This window comes from Myxocyprinus asiaticus, chromosome 41 (genome assembly GCF_019703515.2).
Source record: "Myxocyprinus asiaticus isolate MX2 ecotype Aquarium Trade chromosome 41, UBuf_Myxa_2, whole genome shotgun sequence".
NCBI lineage: Eukaryota > Metazoa > Chordata > Actinopteri > Cypriniformes > Catostomidae > Myxocyprinus > Myxocyprinus asiaticus.
Genome location: NC_059384.1, coordinates 37,530,957 through 37,552,168, shown reverse-complemented (window position 1 = coordinate 37,552,168; position 21,212 = coordinate 37,530,957). Strand labels below are relative to the sequence as shown.

Below are 21,212 nucleotides of genomic sequence, written 5' to 3'. Positions count from 1 at the left end.
GGAGGTGATTTGTCGTTGTGTTATGCTCTCTTATCAGTGTTTCTCAGCATAAGCAATGCGTTTTAAAACGCTGAGTCAGGAAAGGTGTCTCGAGAGCCCCACATTGTGTTTCATTCTGTTGCGTCTGATTGAACAGCCCCTGGCCATTTCACCATGGTGTTCAGCTGAATATCACTACTTTCTGGGGATATTACTATTATACACCTTTACAGGATGGAAAACTCTGTGGTATCCTTGTTATTATGAAGTCTGAGTCTGGGGTATATTGTGGCACTAGCATAAAAAAAAAAAAAATGTAATATACAGCTGTGTGTTTTTTCCCTCTTTTAAATTTTTACTTGACACTTGAGAATATGAAATGGCTAAAATCTTGTTTAGATATTATTTTATGCGCTTTAATTTAAAATGGAATGCAATTTTTTATGTTCTTTGTAATACTGTATAACATGGTGCAGATTGGTTTAGATGTACTTGTTGCGCCCTCCTGTGGACTTAGGAATCAACGTCAATTTAAAAATCTGATGACATTAAAATTTGAATTTCATTCGAATTTTGGTAATATTTAAGTGAAAAATTCCAATTTAGTTTCTCAGGCTTGTTGACAGCCCTACTGGGTTGTCTGAGTAGGGCAAAGTGCAGCGCTACGTGCTACGACCATGCACAACATCTTATCCAATCTTAATTCTAAGTACAATTTTCATGCTATTGCAAAGCGCAAGTGTATGCGCTATCTGTCGTGTATGCACACAAACTGGGGGTGTATTGTATATAAATGAAGTGGACCAAAGCGCAATTTGCTATTTTTCTGAGAAATAGGTCACTGTGCCAAGATGTTTCAAAAGCTGTTTGCAGCGCAAAGTCTAAACACAGTTCCTGCATTTGCAGTTTGGAAATTCCACCAGCAGATGGCAAAAAAAGTCCATGTCTAAACTCTGAAAATGTAGTGGAACATCAATCAAAATCAACCGGTAGAAGTCAAGTGCATTATGATATTATCTGTTAGCTTAATACTAGCCATGATTTGTGTGTCTGTAGATGAAAATGATTAATAATACTTACATTCAATAATACTACATTTTCTATCATTTAAAGGAGCTTAAATCCAAATCCTGGCGAGAACCACATTTTCAGTGCGTATAAAAGAAGTGTGCCACTGCCACAGAAATATATATGACATTCAACAGGGACGCAATTAATGCATAAAAGAACGTAAGTCCACATTTCTATTATTTTAATTAATTGCATACAGTCCATTTACACTACCAACTTCTTATGAATGTGCTGTCTTTGTTTATCATTGGGGCTTGATAGGGAATGAACTATATAATATTACGCAGGCGGTGCCGGAGAAGAACCTCAGAATTAAATTACACTTGACCTAGCCCATTAGTGCATTGCGTGCAATTTCGCTAAACCCACTTGCACCCAGACTTAGCTTTTGGTTGCACGAAAAAAACAAAACATCCTGGCCATGCCCATTGACTTATGGCATATCGCTACAGTTTCAGTGCTCTTAAAATACGGCCCATTATGGAAGACCCCGTTGACACCTGGTATTAAGATGCTAAATAAATAAGAAAGCTAACAGAATTATAATAATAAACCGAATTATAAACATGATAAAAAAAATAGCATGTAACTATATCGTGTTATATAACTAAAGCATGTTAGTTTACATGTTAGCATAGCATGTTAAATTAACTACTAAATGAAAAATAACATCAACTGTGTGAGCTTTAAAGTAATGTCCTATGATTATTAACAATTAACATATACTGTAGGTGCGCGACAGCACAGCCATACTGCTTCTGTCTGTACCTTTAACTCCTTTTATGTTGCATAGTTTTGTTCATGGTTTTTAAGTACAAGGACATGCATCAAGTGACATTATTTTTGTTGTTGACGTCAACAAAAAAAGCGACAGGAAGTTTTCTCTCCCCCCTTATAAAAATTGAAGAGCATATTTACTTATGAGCCCATTATTATCCCGTTTGTTTCCTAATTTCAAACAGAACATACATATTACACAGGAGGAAAGGCTCCTCATTACCATGGTTAGGTCAGTGTAGCTAGTCTTAAATAATAGTAATAATAATAATAAATTATAGTATTTATGAAAAAATAAGTACTAGCTGAAACATCTTGAATCTTTAACTACAACTGCCACTGCTGATATAAAATGAGGTCTAATAGATTCTACCTTTAGATTAATTCATATGAAACTCTAACATTTTGTCAAAATATAACAGTTACTTTTACTCATGTAAAATCGTGAAACAATTTTGTAAAGGTGATGATGTATAATGAAAAACACTATTATCGCATAGCACAGTGTTGCTCTTTTCCTCCTCAGTGCTGTTTGGCATGTCAGAGTGTGGCACAAGTTGACGAGTCTGACAGGCAGTTGAGGAGGAAAGGAGATGCGCATGCACTGGTGAGGTTCTCTGTCCGGTTGCATTTTTTTCTTTATACCGTAGACATGCAAATGTATATGGTATAAAAACCGTAAATTTTCATACCGTGGTATACCACGAAACCGGTATACCACTGCAACCCTACTGATTACATTCCGTGAAGTTCTTTTGCTTGTGTATGTATTAGTTTTTGTTTTGTTTTTTTCTGATCGGACAGTTATTTTCTTTTACAGCCGCTTGTAACCAGCAAAGTTTAAACTCGCAGAAGTTTAGCGCAGAAGTTGATTGACAGGTGAGGGGGGTGGTGCTTCAGTGCTGTCCGGACTAATTCAGTATGGAATTAGCATTTACACCTCAAATGCGATGTGGTTAAATGCTTTTTTGACTACCTCCGTATGTGGTTTTTGTGATCCAATCACAAAATGTTTAGCACCCCATTTTCACCTGTATTTAACGCTGAACGCATAATGTGTATTGACTTGCGTGTACAAATATTTATTGTACAAGTTCTTAAATTCCAATCTACAAGCTCTCGAGTTTTGCAATACATTATTTACCTTCCAACAGGCATTAACAGATTAACAGGTCGGATTTGGCACGAAATTGCTGGCTTATGTCGTTCCTCTTTGCGTCATTACGTCATGTCCGTAAACACAGGAAAGTAGTGCCAGCTGACACGTGTTCTTTCTGAGGACGCTGTTCAGCTCAGTTCAGTAACACTCACACGGTTCAGGATGGCATCGCTGCAGTCTGGATGGATGTTTATCTGTTATCCGTTTGGCGAAGTTGTTTACCTGCTATAATGCTTGGAATTGGATACAGTATGTTGTCTGGTAGGGTTAATGCTTTTATGAATCGAACATTACTCGTGTGTTGCCGATCACGATCTGTTCTCGGGGGAAGTTACTGTGCATGTTTACATTAGTAAACCTATGACCTCTGAAATTGACTTCTTGTACATATTATTTTCATGTTTAATAAATTATGTTTTATCCCCATTATTGCTCGTTGTATGTTTTTAGTTTACAGTGTTATTAGGCCTACAGTTTCACTTGCTTTACCAACTGCCCTGTTCATATTTTCATTTTTTCGTTTTAGTTAGTTTTAGTCTTTTGACAAAAGTGTCCTTTAAAACTAGTCAATATTTTGTCATGTTATATTCATCAATTTTAGTCAGTTTTACAAAAATGACATTACATTTTAATCAACGAAAATAATATATTTTACTTGATGTACTGTAACAAACTGTAACAGACCAAACTTTAATCAAATATTCAAATATTTAGATTTTTTTAAATAAAAAATGTAAACATGTATCAAACATACAGTATAAATGTACGTACTGTCCTTGTTGTGAAAATAATCCTGAAATAATAATGAATAGACTGAAGTATTAGCTATTTTTGAGAAGTTAGCCTACTGTACTCTGAATTCTTCATGCTTTAGAGACTTATTAATTTTCCTTGAAAGGATATTACATTGCGTGTAGTGTGTTTCTTATGGAAAGTGTATTCACAACGCAAGTTACGATTATTCTGACTAGCGCATCTTCCAATCGTTCACGTTCATTCGTTTCGTTGTGCAGATGTAAGTTGTTCCATAAATGTTGTGGATATATAGATGAATCTCATGTATAAATAGGATGTGTTTGAATGAAGTATTTACCCCGTTTTAAAGCGGTTAATTTTGCCGGTGTTAGCAAGTTCAACTCAGGCAACTCAAGCGGAGAAATGTGCAACACACTGGATTAATGGATTAAATGAATCCATATCTAATATTTTCTGTTTACAGATTATCAAGATGTTTCTTCTTCTGTTTATATCTTGCACTGTTAATATCTTGCAGTGTAATTTTTATTTTCATATTTTCATCAACAGTATGCTTTAATAAAATAATTTAATATTCTTCATGATTCGCCTTTTTCATCTCGTCATTCGTTATCGTTGACGGAATCAAAAAAACATTTTGTCAACAAACGTTTTCAACATTAATTTCGTTGACAAGATTAAGAATGTAAAGATCAGCAGTATCACGAGTTTCACCTCTTAAACTGATAATACAATACAAACATTAATAGTCTATAAAACACTTGAATAATCATATGAAAATATACTTGTAACTGGTGGTGATTCAGGAGAGTGTAATAAAAAAAGTGTAATAAATCAATACAGTTTATTTCCTATGGGCATTCAGAAATGAAGCTGGCAACTACTAATCGCACATATATACAATTATATTATTGCTTGTGTACTGAAAACAATGATAGAAAATACACATTCACTTTGCATATTACAAACACACCCCAAAGCGGCAGCTCTCTATCGTTGAAAGCGTAGTTGAGCGGATCTCTTCCGCGCCAGTGGACATGCAACGTACTTAGAAATCAAACTGAGATAGTTTAAAGAGGCTGAAGGCAGCCACAGTCACACTGTGTCATAACCAGAAGCCAAACAACACATGATAAAAGGCCATTTTTCCAAATTTTTTTGTTCTAATCAGCCGCCACGAACTACAGCCCTGTCCACTATGAACTAGCACAAAATCTTTCTCATAACAGTATATTGAAGTCAGCATCTCACTAGCCGGGTAAAAACTACTTGATTTTTGCCAAGGGTGTCACATCTACCAATTGTGCTGCTGAGGTCTCGCTCTCTTCAGACTGAGTTTTGACACACATACACACCAGTTCAAAATGGAGACGATTTGACACATACTTGCCCTTCGCCTTTCTCTCTGGTTCTTCTGGTTCACTTTCGGTAAGCAAAACATGCAAAACCTCCAAAACACTGCGGTTTCCTGTACTCTCTGTCTGACTGCAGCTCCTGAGTGTGTATGTGTGGCTGCATTAGCCTCTTCCATCTCTCTGTTTGATTTCCAAATAACCTGGTTCAAACAAATAAGGCTGGGCATAGAATGCATCACCTCTTCAACTTTGAACTCTTCAGACATGTTTTGTAAGTATATGAGTATGATAAATAAAACTGTTAAACAGGCTACTTGTGTAATCATAATTTTTTTTGTTTATTGTCATTTTATATGAATTAATAGCATATCACATTCATAAATCAAGAAGGGTCTATTTATTCCCTTTATTAATTTCTCATAGCTCTCTCTTCGCTAAAACCTGCTGTATTTACAATGACTAAGAGTGTTTACTCCGGACTTTGGAAATGAGACCCAGACAAGTTTTGTATTACCTTGAAAGTAACATTATCAACTTGAAAATAAATGTAATAAATGAGACACAGTCAAACACTTGATAATTTAGAGTACACAATAAATATGAGCCTATACACAAGATATGAACACAAGCTCATATGCTGATGCTGTCGTGAGTCCGGACTGCTCTAAGTAAACAAGGTACAGAATTCTAGTGTTGTAGGTTCAAGTTTCAAGTTAAAAGAGGTCATCAGAATACGACCCAGCCGAAAGTTTTTTTTTTTGTTCTTTTAATCCTGTCTACTTATCCCTTCTTTTCTTCCTAAGTGCTCTGATGTCCACTCCTTTGTGTTTTTTCACCAGTTGGTCAGATTATAGCACTATACAACTGGTTCCCATTTAAAAATCAAAACAACCAGTTTATAAAGTATATAAACTTGATAGTTTATACCATACTTGAAATACTACACTAAACTTTATGTGGTTTTAGTAATACTCTTTCTCCCGCTTCACTGACTGAGTAACTGTTTTTGATCGGTGTCTCCAGACAATATGGCAACGGTACTTGTCGTGAAGTCATTGGAATACTATCTATACTCAAACCAGCCCACCTGGGACCAAAAATCATGCCACATTCGACATCACTGAGATCACATTTTTTCCTCATTCTGATGGTTGATGTGAACATTAACTGAAGGTCCTGACCCATATCAGCATGATTTTATGCACTGCACTGCTGCCACACGATTGACTGATTAAATAATCCCATGAATATGTAGGTGTACAGGTGTACCTAATAAAGTGGCACGTGAGTGTATACAGTTGAAATCAGAAGTTTACATACGCCTTAGCCAAATACAATTAAACTCAGCTTTTTCACAATTCCTGACATTTAATCGTAGAAAACATTCCCTGTCTTAGGACAGTTAGGATCACTACTTTATTTTAAGAATGTGAAATGTCACAAAAATAGTAGAGAGAATGATTTATTTCAGCTTTTATTTCTTTCATCACATTCCCAGTGGGTCAGAAGTTTACATACACTTTGTTAGTATTTGGTAGCATTGCCTTTAAATTGTTTGTACTTGGGTCAAACATTTTGGGTAGCCTTTTCCACAACTTTGGAGTTATGGTTGGGGTCACTGTCCATTTGGAAGTCCCATTTGCAACCGAGCTTTATCTTCCTGGCTGATGTCTTGAGATGTTGCTTCAATATATCCACATAATTTTCCTTACTCATGATGCCATCTATTTTGTGAAGTGCACCAGTCCCTCCTGCAAGAAAGCACCCCCACAACATGATGCTGCCACCCCTCTGCTTCACGTTTGGGATGATGTTCTTCTGCTTGCAAGCCTCACCCTTTTCCTCCAAACATAACGATGGTCATTATGGCCAAACAGTTCAATTTTTATTTCATCAGACCAGAGCACATTTCTCGGTTTTGGAGGCTTTGGAGCAGTGGCTTCTTCCTTACTGAGCAGCCTTTCAGGTTATGTCGATATAGGACTCGTTTTACTGTGGATATAGATACTTGTCTACCTGCTTCCTCCAGCATCTTCACAAGGTCCTTTGCTGTTGTTCTGGGATTGATTTGCACTTTTCGTACCAAACTACGTTCATCTCAAGGAGACAGAATGTGTCTCCTTCCTGAGTGGTATGATGGCTGCGTGGTCCCATGGTGTTTATACTTGCATACTATTGTTTTGTTTGTAAAGATGAAAGTGGTACCTTCAGGTGTTTGGAAATTGCTCCCAAAGATGAACCAGACTTGTGGAGGTCCACAATTAATTTTCTGAGGTCTTGGCTGATTTCTTTTGATTTTCCCATGATGTCAAGCAAAGAGGCACTGAGTTTGAAGGTAGGCCTGAAAATACATCCGCAGGTACACCTCCAATTGACTCCAATTAGCCAATTAGCCTATAAGAAGCTAATTTGCTAATTGTTTAAAGGCACATTTAACTTAATGTATGTAAACTTCTGACCCACTGGGATTGTGATATAGTCAATTAAAAGTGAAACAATCTGTCTGTAAACAATTGTTGGAAAAATTACTTAAAATTACTGTCATGCACAAAGTAGATGTCCTAATCGACTTGCCAAAACTATAGTTTGCTAATATGAAATCTGTGGAGTGGTTAAAAAATTAGTTTTAATGACTTCAACCTAAGTGTATATAAACTTCTGACTTCAACTGTATATATTAGGGCTGTCAATCGATTACAATTTTAATCAAATTAATTACACGAAATGCCGATTAATTAATCACATGCATAAATATTTATATTTAAATAATTAAAATATATACAAAACATATAAATATAATTAAGAAAATTACAATGCACAGTGGTAAAAGACGCTGGCTACCACCCCTGGAGTTCGCTAGTTCGAATCCCAGGGCGTGCTGAGTGACTCCAGCCAGGTCTCCTAAGCAACAATATTGGCCCGGTTGCTAGGGAGGGTAGAGTCACATGTGGTAGCCTCCTCGTGGTTGTTATAATGTGGTTCGTTCTCAGTGGGACGCGCGGTGAGTTGAGCGCGTATGACGCGGTGGATGGCGTAAAGCCTCCACACCCACTATGTCTCCGTGGCAACGCGCTCAACAAGCCACGTGATAAGATACGTGGGTTGATGGTCTCAGACGCGGAGGCAACTGGGATTCATCCTCCACCACCCGGATTGAGGCGAATCACTACGTGACCACGAGAACTTAAAAAGCACACTGGTAATTGGGCATTCCAAATTGGGAGAAAAAGGAAAGAAAAAAAAAATAATAATAATAATTACAATGCATTACATTATTGTGGCAGACAAACAAACCATTGATAAGACAATACAAAAAAGGGCTTTAGAATGCAATATATTGTTTATTTCCATATTGAACATGAGCTTTTCATTGGCTTACAGTTCACAGCAATCCATTTTGCAACTGAATTTGACAATCTGTCCAAAATAGATTTACTATAAGTGCTTTTCTAAGGACACGTCAATGTACAGCTGCATCAGACAGACACTTTTGAAGCGTCTCACTTTGATTGTCATGTCATAAACACTGTGTTTTTAGGTCACTGTGTCAAGTTAAATGTAGTTTGAAACTTAGAAAAACACATCTCGAGATCCCTGCATTCGGAATTGCACTCCATCCAGCTGTGTTTGAACGCAAGAACGCGTTCTCATCTTGTGAGGTTGTTAGTGTCAAGCAAGCCGGAGTATGGTTTGTTCTCTGTAGAGCAGCGCATTGCCTTGGATGGAGTCACGCAAGAACATGGAGAGGGATGCAGTTTGAACCCAAATGCAGAGTTTAATGATGAATAACAGACAAATCTCTCTCTCTCTCTCTCTCTCACAAACACACACACACGCGCGCGCGCGCGCGATGATAGGTACAAGAATAAATACAATGATGAGACAAATGTTACATGCTATTATAGACAAGACTAGACCAAGAGTGAGGAAACAAGAGCGAATATATACAGACACAGGTAATATCAATACATGGAACAGCTGGGAACACTGATGGGAAACAGGTGAATGTAATGATGATATCTGGAAGGTGCATGCTGGAAAATGTAGTGTGGGGAAAAACTATAACATACAAGTCCATAAAAGTGTAAAACTAAGAGTCCGTGAACATGAAGGGATGATGATGTGACAGATAGATATGTGCATTCAGTTTTAATCAGGGTTCCTACAGCTCAAGGCAAGTTAGATTTAAGACTTTTTTAATGCCACTTGGAATGAAATTTAAGACAAACTTTACAATAACCAAAACTGAAGAAAAAAACAACATCAGTTACTTAGGGTTTGGGACAATTTTTCCCAAATGTTTACTGTAACATAAAACATGACTTTTTTGGTCCAGTTAAAAATTAGATGATCTACTTCAAATGTTGAAAAAAATGTAACACTTTCTAGAGTGCAACACATGGAAAACAATAACATAAAACAACATAATCATGAATCATCAGTAAAAATGCACAATAACTATAATTCTCGTATTCGTTATGTGCTTTAATGGCGATATGCATTTAATGCATATTCAAAATACACAACTAAAAAGCCAATAATAATGTGTCACTTAAATGTGTCGGAATAAGTCTCCAACTCCTTCATATGACTTGTATGATTGGTGTTTTGTCGCTGTGTTCAGACACCACAGAACCTCTGCTTTCAGTGTAGGCGTACACCCGAATGTTATCCGGAGATCTGTTGCTGCTTGCCCTGGTGCTAGTATCAGAGATGGGGGTGGAGGCATGGTGGAGACGAGGGTAGAACAGAACTGGGAAATACCTGCCGTCTTTTGGTGGGTTGACTTGGCAGTTCTGTGTTTCTCACTCTGCATGTGGGATTCCAGAGACTTGATTCCCATCGTGCTGAGTTTGAAACATTTCCTGCACAAAACACACCGTGCCTCGTATACATTGCCTGGTACCGGTTTTAGCCATGCTGCGATATCTTGGTTGAATAGCCAATTTTCATTGAATTTGCATGTCCCCATGTCGTCGTTAGCAGACAGTGCATCTGTTCTGAGCATCCCCGCTGCAAACAAAATATGAGTGTTGTTGGTTCCGCTATCCTGATCTGCATGACGTTAATGTGAGAGGCATTCGGTAAATTATTTAAAAAAAATAGATGTTACCAATTATTTTTAGATTTTAAATTGCAATGTCAGGAAAAATATTATTCATAAAATCCTACTTCCCATGTCTTAGCATTTTTAAGACTTTTGAAAGATTTATTTAAGACATTTTAATACCAGTTAAGGCCTTATTTTTAGATTAATGAATGAAATGCCTTTTAAGACTTTTTAAGGATCCACGGGAACCCTAATTTCCTTAATATTTTTATGAAGGGGTGTCCAGCTATGGCATTGTTCTTTGTGTGTATTGTGTGATGCTGCTGTTAAATTGATCAGTCTTTAGAAATCACACAATGTAAAATGTAAAATTTCATTTTGGAATATAACACTTGGTAAATGTTTTTCATTAACATTTTAATTCATGTCAAAAATCAAATATGGCACTACTCTGAATAAGGTCTATAGCAGCTAGCCAATCAGAATGGATTTTCTGCCAGCTCTTGCCATTTTCTCTACAATATGTATCTTGCTTGTCGTGAATGGTCTGTGGGTTTTCCATGGGCATGCTATCTGAGACAAACTAACCTTTAGCATTGAGCACATATAAATCTCCTTGAAACTTCCTTGTCTTAGGCTAATTGTTCAGTGTTTTACAAGTACAACAATTAAAACATAAGGAAGTGCAAAATATATTTCAATTATTTTTATTAAACCCATATCCAAAACACATTGTGATATATAATCACATATTGTTATCACTATTAATATTCATGTTAGGATAAATGATAGCCAACTGTAAAATTCCAAGACACCACAGAATGTAGGCTATTTTTTTATTTCCTGCTTTGTAATTACAAACAATGCTAATACTTATATCTTTAATTTAATGTTATTAATAACATATTAGTTGTAATGTTTTTGAAATAGACCACTGAAAAACCCACATTCATCGACCAATAATCTGAATATTTTATTGGAGGAATGCATCCCACTATGGTGTTTTTTCCTGAATTTCAGAAACATGCTGTTTCTGAGTCAAAAGCCAAAATCATTCAAACCCATCCTCAAGATGTCAAGCATCTAGATATGCAAACTTTGACAGCAAACAGAATAATATCTCACACTTTAAATTGATTGCCTCTCAAATTCTGCCGATCTCTTTTTTGCATGCAGCCCATAAAAATTGTGGTTCACGGCTCTTATGCAAAAAAAAAAAAAAAAAAAAAAAAAAACACCCTTCATTGTTGTTACTATATTTGTATTTTAGCGCAACTAGAACGCTGTATTGACCAATCAGCATCCCGGACTGCAACTATCACTTTCATAAATGTAAAAATTCGTACTTTTTTCTATTTTGTCAGCCCTAGTTAATGTTTTCTTTCTCAGTGAGAATCCAAATGACCCACCAAGAGTGGTAACATCTACATCAACTCCCGTGAGCAGACACTGGTACAGGGCCTAAGGGGGCTTCCACACTGACAGTTTATTCCGAAACAGAGCTGTTTGAATGACAAATTGGTAATATAAAAGCTGTTTTGCAAAATGGGGAGCGTACCATGGTGCCGAACCCGAGACTACCTGTAGGTGGTGGTCTGAGCTTGGTTATACTGGAATTGTGGCACGATGGTTTGAGGCAGAATGCAGCCTGTACTAGGGTCAGCACTTGTTCAGGAAGTCAAATAACTAGCGCATGCGTTTTTGCCAAATTAAACATGATGACATCGTCAGTTGCACAAACACACACACACACACACACACACACACACACACACACACACTATGAGTGGCAGGGGAACATTGTGGGACATAGAAGAGGTGAGGTGCCATTTTGATCCGTGCCACGTTTTGTTCTTCATCATGTGCACATTTGTGATGACGAAAGTTGATGACGGAAAAGCACCAGGGTTCGAAAGAATCCTATGCGAGTCTGAAACAGGACCAACACTGCTGGGGGTACCGGGAACAATCACACTCTGATTTGGACTGCAGCAAACATGCCCAGTATGAAAACCACCTAAGAGTCTGTGATGTCAAAGGTTTTCAGTAAATAGAGTGAACGCATCATGCAGGAAAAGTTTAAATTATGTTACTCTGTCTAAAGGGGAAGTCATGTATCACTTCAACCACACTAAGTTGAAACAACACTTGAACTGCTACCAAATCAACAGAAGAACCAACATACACTCTAAGATCACTGGATTCTATATCAGTCCGATAACAGTGTATCTAGTCCAGCTCTCCATCAACCGTCAATTTCTCATCAAAATACTGCTCATCTCTTCCGATCAGCACTGTACTAGAATGAGACACAGTGTCTTACCTCTGTATAGTCAAAGTCTGAGAGCGGAGCTATACTCTTGATGTACTCTGCTCTGGGCAGGTTTTCTGGGTTGGCAAGTGACACAGGTGGTGTTAAAGTGCTCATAGCAGATACTATCGTCTGAAAAAAAGGATTGAGCAACACATCAGCTAAACTGGACTACAGAGACAATATCAAAGGGTGAAAAGACTACGGAAGTATATTAATGAAATGCACATTGAAAAAATGAAAAGAAAATGCACACTGCAATTTAACATGGTTGTGTGTTTAAGCTGTAAATATTTAAACTGAAAACATCTTACACAAAAATTCCTCAATAATTTTAAATAATAAATATTCACCTTCCAAAGCACCTTTCCATTGCACTAATGTGCAAGGTTGAATTTCCAACCAAATTTGAACCACTGAAATTTTTAAGGCAAATCTGTAAAGTGAAATATAATGGACCAAATATTACCTGTTGAAAAATAAAGATTATTAAAACTGAATATTTTAGAACTGAACTTATAATATTAACATATTCAGCCCATTATATTTCACTTTACAAATCGTCTGTGGAATTTTTTGTGCGAAATGTTTTCAGTTGAAATGTTCACAGCTTAAATATAGTTGAAGTCAGTAGTTTACATACACTAAGGTTGAAGTCATTAAAAACAAATTTTAACCACTCCACATATTTCATATTAGCAAACTATAGTTTTGGCAAGTCGTTTTGGACATCTACTTTGTGCATGACATAAGTACTTTTTCCAACAATTGTTTACAGACAGATTGTTTCACTTTAAATTGACTATATTACAATTCCAGTGGGTCAGAAGTTTACATACACTAAGTTAACTGTGCCTTTAAGCAGCTTGGAAAATTCCAGAAAATGATGTCAAGCCTTTAGACAATTAGCTTCTGATAGGAGGTGTACTGAATTGGAGGTGTACCTGTGGATGTATTTTAAGGCCTACCTTCAAACTCTTTACTTGACATCATGGGAAAATCAAAAGAAATCAGCCAAGACCTCAGAAAAAAACACTTTGGACCTCCACAAGTCTGATCCATCCTTGGGAGCAATTTCCAAAAGCCTGAAGGTACCACGTTCATCTGTACATAAAATAGTACGCAAGTATAAACACCATGGGACCACACAGCCATCATACCGCTCAGGAAGGTGACGCATTGTGACTACTAGAGATTAATATAGTTTGGTGCGAAAAGGTAAAATCAATCCCAGAACAGCAAAGGACCTTGTGAAGATGCTGGAGGAAACAGGTAGACAAGTATCTATATCCACAGTAAAACAAGTCCTATATCGACATAACCTGAAAGGCTGCTCAGCAAGGAAGAAGCCACTGCTCCAAAACCACCATAAAAAAGCCAGACTACAGTTTGCAAGTGCACATGGGGACAAAGATCTTACTTTTTGGAGAAATGTCCTCTGGTCTGAAGAAACAAAAATTGAACTGTTTGGCCATAATGACCATCGTTATGTTTGGAGGAAAAAGGGTGAGGCTTGCAAGCCGAAGAACACCATCCCAACCATGAAGCATGGGGCTGGCAGCATCATGTTGCGGGGGTGCTTTGCTGCAGGAGGGACTGGTGCACTTCACAAAATAGATGGCATCATGAGTAAGAAAAATTATGTGGATATATTGAAGCAACATCTCAAGACATCAGCCAGGAAGTTAAAGCTTGGTCGCAAAAGGGTCTTCCAAATGGACAAGGACCCCAAGCATACCTCCAAATCTGTGGCAAAATAGCTTAAGGACAACAAAGTCAAGGTACTGAAGTGGCCATCACAAAGCCCTGACATCAATCCGATAGGGCAGAACTGAAAAAGCGTGTGTGAGCAAGGAGGCCTACAAACCTGACTTAGTTACACCAGTTCTGTCTGGAGGAATGGGCCAAAGTTCCAGCAACTTATAGTGATAAGCTTGTGGAAGGCAACCCAAAACGTCTGACCCAAGTTAAACATATACAAACAATACTAACAAAGTGTATGTAAACTTCTGACCCACTGGGAATGTGATGAAAGAAATAAAAGCTGAAATAAATCATTCTCTCTACTATTATTCTGATATTTCACATTCATAAAAAAAAGTAGTGATCCTAACTGTCCTAAGACAGTAAATGCTTTCTACGAATAATGTCAGAAATTGTGACAAAAAGAGAGTTTAAATGTATTTGGCTAAGGTGTATGTAAACTTCTGACTTCAACTGTATACAGTTTTTTTTCAATTAGTGCAATTCAACATGCTTTTTTGTATTAAAGACATTTGTATTTAATGTACTTCCATGAAATACACTTTTAATGGGCAGTTGACATTACATGACAAGCAGTTCCAGCTGAAAAAAAACTTTGCTCAGTATACATGCAGTTTTCATGACTTCATATTAGAAATGCACCGATACCAATTTTTGAAGACCGATACAATTACCAATTCCCTAGTTTTAGGTATTGGTCGATACGGAGTACCAATATGAGTAGATGTTTTGTGTTTGTATACGTATGCCATTCTATTTGTATTTTATATCTTGACATGGTCAATATTGTCATTTTCAGTAATAAAAAAAAACACAATTCAAGACCATTTTACCAGGGTGTAGCTTACCTTTAAAAGCTAACATGTATGATATATTATTCATGCCTTAACTGTGTTGTTTTATGCATATTGTTCAGGGCATTCACGGAGTTGGCAATGCAGCCTTAGTATTGATTGATTGTTCTGGGTTTGTGGCGTTGAGCCTGACAGAGTTTGACATTCGTTTGATTACTTATCCTGTGTTGTTGTTGGGTAGTGGTCGACCACAACCATATCGCAGAGGCAGATAAATCGGGCAATATTCGGAAATTTTTTATTATCGTCAGATACATTTTCCCGTTTGGCTGATTTATTTCTTAAGGCCGCGAGGGCGCAGGGAATTGCCTGCTTGCATGTGAACCATCTGAGACATGTAAATGACCAATCACAGTTCTTTTTTTGTTACCTGCCATCGGGTTACTACAATAATAGACTGGTGTGCAACAAAGTCTCATTTAAATGGGCCACATATCAGATCTGCGTAAGACGTGTCTGAGCACATAATATTAAAGTGCTCGTGTGTTTCACTCTCCCTCTCTCTCCTCAACAGTTCCCTGTAACTTTTAACTGTCTTGTCTAATGATAAAAATGCAAATATCAATAAAACTAATATCATATACCAACTGCAAATATGCAGATACCTTGTTTAAAAAGATGTAATAGACAAACCTCACAAAACTTGAGAATATCCAGCATCCTGTTGAGCACTCATATTTCTTCGTTTAAAGAATGTGTTCTATCAGCCTCTCCTCAGCATTTCCCTGTAACTTTTAACTTTCTTGTGTAATGATAAAAAGGCAAACATCATACTTCTATCATATACCATCTGCAAAATTGCAAATGTCTCATTTAAACAGATATAATTCATGAACCTTACGAAAATCCAGCCTTTTCTTTCCGTCGAGCTCTCATCTAAAAATATTTTCCTCTGAAGCACGTATTCTATCAGCCAGAATCAAAACTTCAGGATCAAAAGGTTCTCTGATTCACAAATCATGACGGTCTGTCCATGAGAATCCAAGCAGGCGATCCAGGCCACTTAAACTGTCAGTAGATTGCTGGTCGTGCTGGATCCACATGTGTGCGTAGGTGCGACTTCAAATTAAAAGTGCTTCATGTGTGCTATTTATTCACTATGCTCTGTATGTACAATTAGCTTGCTCCAGTAAGAGAAAAAGCAATTACTAATGCACACATGCTATCCATGGTTGCTGGACTACTGTGTGTACTGTTATTTCCTTCTTCCTAATATATTATCAATTTCTTCATGTGCAAAAAAAATACTAAAATTCGATGACAAACAGAAATCAGAAGAAACTGCTATCTACCATTTAAAATACAATCTTATTTATTTTTTTTTAAAGATTCTTTTTTTTTTTTTTTACAAAGTTAAAGTTTTGTGTGAATTTGAGTAAATATAGTGCTAAATAAGAGTTTATTCATTGTTTAGCAATTTTATGTTTAAGTTATTTACTATATTAAAATGTGTGATATATCGGCCACCCTGCTCTCTGGATATCGGCATCGGCCATTAAAAAAAAAAAAATATCGGTTGACCACTATTGTTGGGATAAGTAAAAATGACAATTCCTATCCCTTTTTCCAGCGACTTCTTTAGATATAACGTATATGATTTTTGGAGTTGCAGAGTTTAGGACAACAACGACCATCTAGCGCAAGTCTGATTAAAGTGCTCTTTTGCTCTCGCTCAAACACAAGCGTGCAGAGAAAGAGAAGCCACATATATCATGTGAAAATGGATTAAAGGAAAACTCTTGTGCTAGTTTCAAATGGTTTTCTTTCTTTTCGTGCTGTTTTTTATCTCTCAAAATTATGGAAACCATTTGGCATTATCCATTAAAAAAATCATGGATGACTGACAAGCGCTGGTGAAAGCAATCTCTCGCTCACACATAAGCGCACTTGCGAGAAGCCACATATATATCAGGTAAAGATGGATAAAATAAAACTGATATTCTAGATTTAAATGGTTTAAACACCAAAATGTTTATTATTATTTTTTTAACTGGTCTTAGAAGCGCCATGCACAGCATGTGCAACCAAGTCATTATGTAAATGTACTCGAAATATGAAATGATGGCACCGATACCAAGTACGCGTATTTACATACGATGCTACCTTAGAATTTGGCCAAAACGAGATATCTTATAAGGCAGCAAAATTAAGGTAACAACCTTTTAGAATTTCCTTCGCATCAGGCCTATGATGATTTAAAATGCCACCTCCGGAGGAAGCTCACTAGGTTTTGGATCAGACCCACTAACTATCTCTTAAACATATATGTAAATTTTTACCTAAAATCTTGAACGTGCATGGACATGTTATATGTCAACTACCCTTTTACAAAAAATTACTTACCACAATGGCGTCCTTCACATTTTTCCGGATATCCAAGATTTTCTGCTTCTTTTCTCTAGCAGAACAAGACAAACAGGAAATAAATGTCATGAAACAATTAATTACATAATCCCAATACTAGGAGTGTCATTATTATAATTCTTTATAAATAATGAAAGTGACTGTAATATTACTCAAAGGTAAGTTTCATCAAAGGCCCAATTGTGATTATAAGCAGTCATATGCCTCTACACAGCAACATTTTTGAATACAGTGTGACCTTATTTCTGTTCTGGCCATTCTGAACACGGAAATTACAGCACTGCACTCCGATACATAATCAATCCAGTTATTATCTAACAGCTTCATCTGCCATGAGAGGAAATAACGATACCCTGCACTTGAGTTTAGTTCTATTTGATACATTATAATAACAAAACAAAACAATTCCTGTGTGTTTTAGTTAAAAGTTAAAATATTACAGTATAGCCTAGCCAAGTTATTGTAGAGGTGGTGCATCTTTACACAGCACACGTAAATCATGTGCAATAAAACCTGAAACAGCTGTAGCATATTCAGCCCTGAAATGTATCATATTCTCACCTATCTGTTCTCATGGTGTCTTAATAATTGGGCTGTACATCAGTTATTAATCAGTTATTACACGTATTTTGGGCTTCTTCCCTGCCTCTAATCATATAGGATTGTGTCTTAAAACCTGGAGAGCTTCCTACTTAGACAACATGCTTTTGGGGGGATCACAAAAACGTTTCAAACGTGCTGTGCTCTCTGTCCAACAATTCTGTGAAGATAGCCTGCAGAAAAATAACGTCTAAAAGTGCAGCGCGTGGCTATGACACCGAAAAACACTTTCTAGCTAGGCAGATCCAAAATACTTTGTGCGCCTACAGTTTGATGCCCAAAAATGATATGTAGGGAGCCCTAAAACACTGCACACACCTATAATGCCAAAAAAGCTGTCTAGGTAGACAGCCTGAAAATGATGCCCAAAACTGCTGCATGCACTATGCTCTCTAGGTAGGCAGGCCGAAATGAGGCCCAAAAACGCTGTCTAGGTAGGGAGCCCCAAAATGCTGTACACGTTGATGATGTCCAAAGACGATGTCAAGTTAGGCAGTCCAAAAATTAGGCCCAAAAACGCGGTCTAGGGAAGGCAGCCCGAAAGTTGCCAAAAACGGCTGCATTCGCCATGCTACCCCAAAATGCTATCTAGGTAGACAGGCCGACATGAGGCCCAAAAATGCTGTCTAGGTGGGCAGCTCACTAGATTTAGCAACACAGCCCGTGAAACCCACTGGACGCAGAGGCGTACATCTGAACACCAATGCAGCCGTCAACATTTGAACATCTTCAACATATTTGCATGCAGCATATGATAAACACGCAATTGATAAACACGGATAAATACACCCACTCACTCTGCGTTAAAGCCGTTGACGTGCAGGATTCGCATCTGTTTGACTATAGTGCTCTTCCCGGATTCTCCAGCGCCTTTAACAATTATATAAACAAAAAACAAAACAAGACATGATGCATTAATACGAGCAGATCCAGGGCCATGAGAAATTATCCATGCATCCTTGATGAACACCACATAATCACATTTCTGATTGGATGATGCTGACACATACAGACATGTATTGTTCCTGTTTTACCTAATAAGAGCAGGCGATGTGTGGCTTTATACGCCTGTCTCTCTTTCTGTAACTGTTTCTCGATCTTTTTATTCGCCTCTCGCTGCGCCTTCTCGTCGATGCGCTGGTCTTCTGTCTTGCTGTTGCCCAAACAGCCCATCTTTAACGGCCTCTCTCTCTTCAAACACAAGCTAAACAATAATAGCTCAAATATCTCCCGTAATGATCACTTGAAATGTATCCGGCTGATAAATGGGGCGATAAATCCGTGCGCCACGAAAAAAAAAAAAAAAAAAAAGGTTTCGCTTTAACCCTTGACAAACCCGAGCGACAGATTCAGTCCGATCCTTCCGATTTATTCATAATCAATGTATGAAAATAAGCCGTGAAGCGCAGCTGAGGCTCGGAACCCGTGTGTCTGCCTGCGTCCCTTTCCTCTCGCTATGTTGCTGTAATGCGGGCGTGTGTGTGTGTGTGTGTGTGTGTGTGTGTGTGTGTGTGTGTCTTTAACTCAGCACTGCCTCTCTCTGCGCTTACAGGAAGTGACACGCCACACTCAACCTTCTGATCTCAGGTCAGCCTCACAGATACTCGCAACATCATTTCATCAAGCTTATGCAATCATTCAACATTAAAGGCAGCATAATACACAATCACTCACTCCAGCTACTTTCATTCACATTTACAACATGTTATTAGGTCAAAATGCAATTTAATCATACCATTTTGTTGAATCAATGTCTTTAGATGTTTACTAATGTGTTCAAAAACATAATACAAAGCAACATAGCATAGTGTTATAGCTACTTTGTTCAACAGTATTATAAAACTTTATACATACACTTTACACCAGTGAATATTTTAGGTTAGGTCTATTTTTGAAAGTCAGTTTCAGTATGGACTCAAACATTAGAGAAAAGCTACTGAACATTTCCACTATTACTGCCCAGAAAAGAAAAAAAAAAAAGGGGGGGGGGGGGGGGGGTGGGGGAGTTAATTTAACACACCTTGACCCCTAAAGCAGGGCATATTTTCACACTGGGCAAAATGTTACAATAGGAACCTGCTGCAAGTGAACACTGATTGGTATTGGTATTGAAGAATACTTTGTTTTTAAATATGAACCACTAAAGTTAAAAACCCACTTTCCACAACATATTCAGTGTTGGGTGTAATCTGATTACAAAGTAATTAGTTACTAAATCCGGTTACCTTCAAAGGTATTCAAAGAGTCAAAAAGTAGAGTAAAACATTACAATGTAACGACTATACAATGACTTTGTCACATATTCCGTGTTGTTTGTTTTGACTTATGTTGAAATTCTGATTTAGTTCCCTGTTCCTGTTTCCTGTTAGTTTTGTAGTCCTTTGTAGTTTCTTTTCATGATTGGTTTTCCCCTGATTGTTTCCCCAGGTGTTCCTCGTTCCCTTGTTTTCCCTTGTGTATTTAAGCCCTTGTTTTTTTGTCAGTCTTCATCTGTATTATGCTGTGCTTTGTTCCCTGTGTTTTGTTTCATTATGTTCTGAGTTACCTGGTTTACTTTTGTTTTATTAAAAAGGCTGCATTTAGATCCTCATTCCTCTCCTGTCTCATCACAGAAAGACTGACTGAGAAATGGATCTAGCGGCCATCAGGATTCTACTCCTTCAGTTTTTAGAGCTGGCAAATGTAGTGCACTATCCAGACCGCTCTCTGGTGGTTTTCTTCGGAGCCGGTCTGAATAGTGCACTGAGGGAACTCATGCCTCCGGCTGATCCTCACTGGACGCTCTGCGATTATGTGGAGAAAGCTCTGGAACTTAGCGGTTCCCCTTATACAGTGGATTATGGCGGGAACCCTGGGCCAAAACCTGCGTCCATGGCCCCTGTCTCAAAAGCCTTCCACGGCCCTTGTCTCGAAGCCTTCCAAGGCCCCTGTCTCCAAGTTGTATGATCTGCCACTGATGTCGGTGCATAGGTCCATGAAGACCCTACCTCAAAAATTGTCTGTGCCCACGCCTGCCACGGTCAACGAGCCAGCACCCACGCCTGCCACTGTCAACGAGCCAACGCCCACGCCTGCCACGGCCAACGAGTTGCCAGCCTCGTCCGTCCCAGAGCCAGTGATGCCAGCGTTGCCAGCGTTGCCAACTTCGGCCATCCAGAGGAGGAGGAAGAGA

General features: G+C 37.9%; 1 protein-coding gene across 1 annotated transcript in view; it reads right to left on the bottom strand.

Moving 5' to 3' along the window:
- The window catches only part of LOC127432187 (guanine nucleotide-binding protein G(olf) subunit alpha-like), a 141,069-nt gene extending 121,534 nt beyond the window's left edge, over positions 1 to 19,535 (bottom strand). Inside the window, exons 1-4 of the mRNA XM_051683060.1 lie at positions 19,075 to 19,535; positions 18,838 to 18,910; positions 17,420 to 17,474; positions 12,471 to 12,590 (exon numbers count right to left, since the gene is read on the bottom strand). Of these exons, the coding sequence (XP_051539020.1) occupies positions 12,471 to 12,590; positions 17,420 to 17,474; positions 18,838 to 18,910; positions 19,075 to 19,213 (387 nt within the window). The 5' untranslated portion in view covers positions 19,214 to 19,535. The remainder of the gene's footprint in view (positions 1 to 12,470; positions 12,591 to 17,419; positions 17,475 to 18,837; positions 18,911 to 19,074) is intronic.
- Positions 19,536 to 21,212: the final 1,677 nt, after the last annotated feature.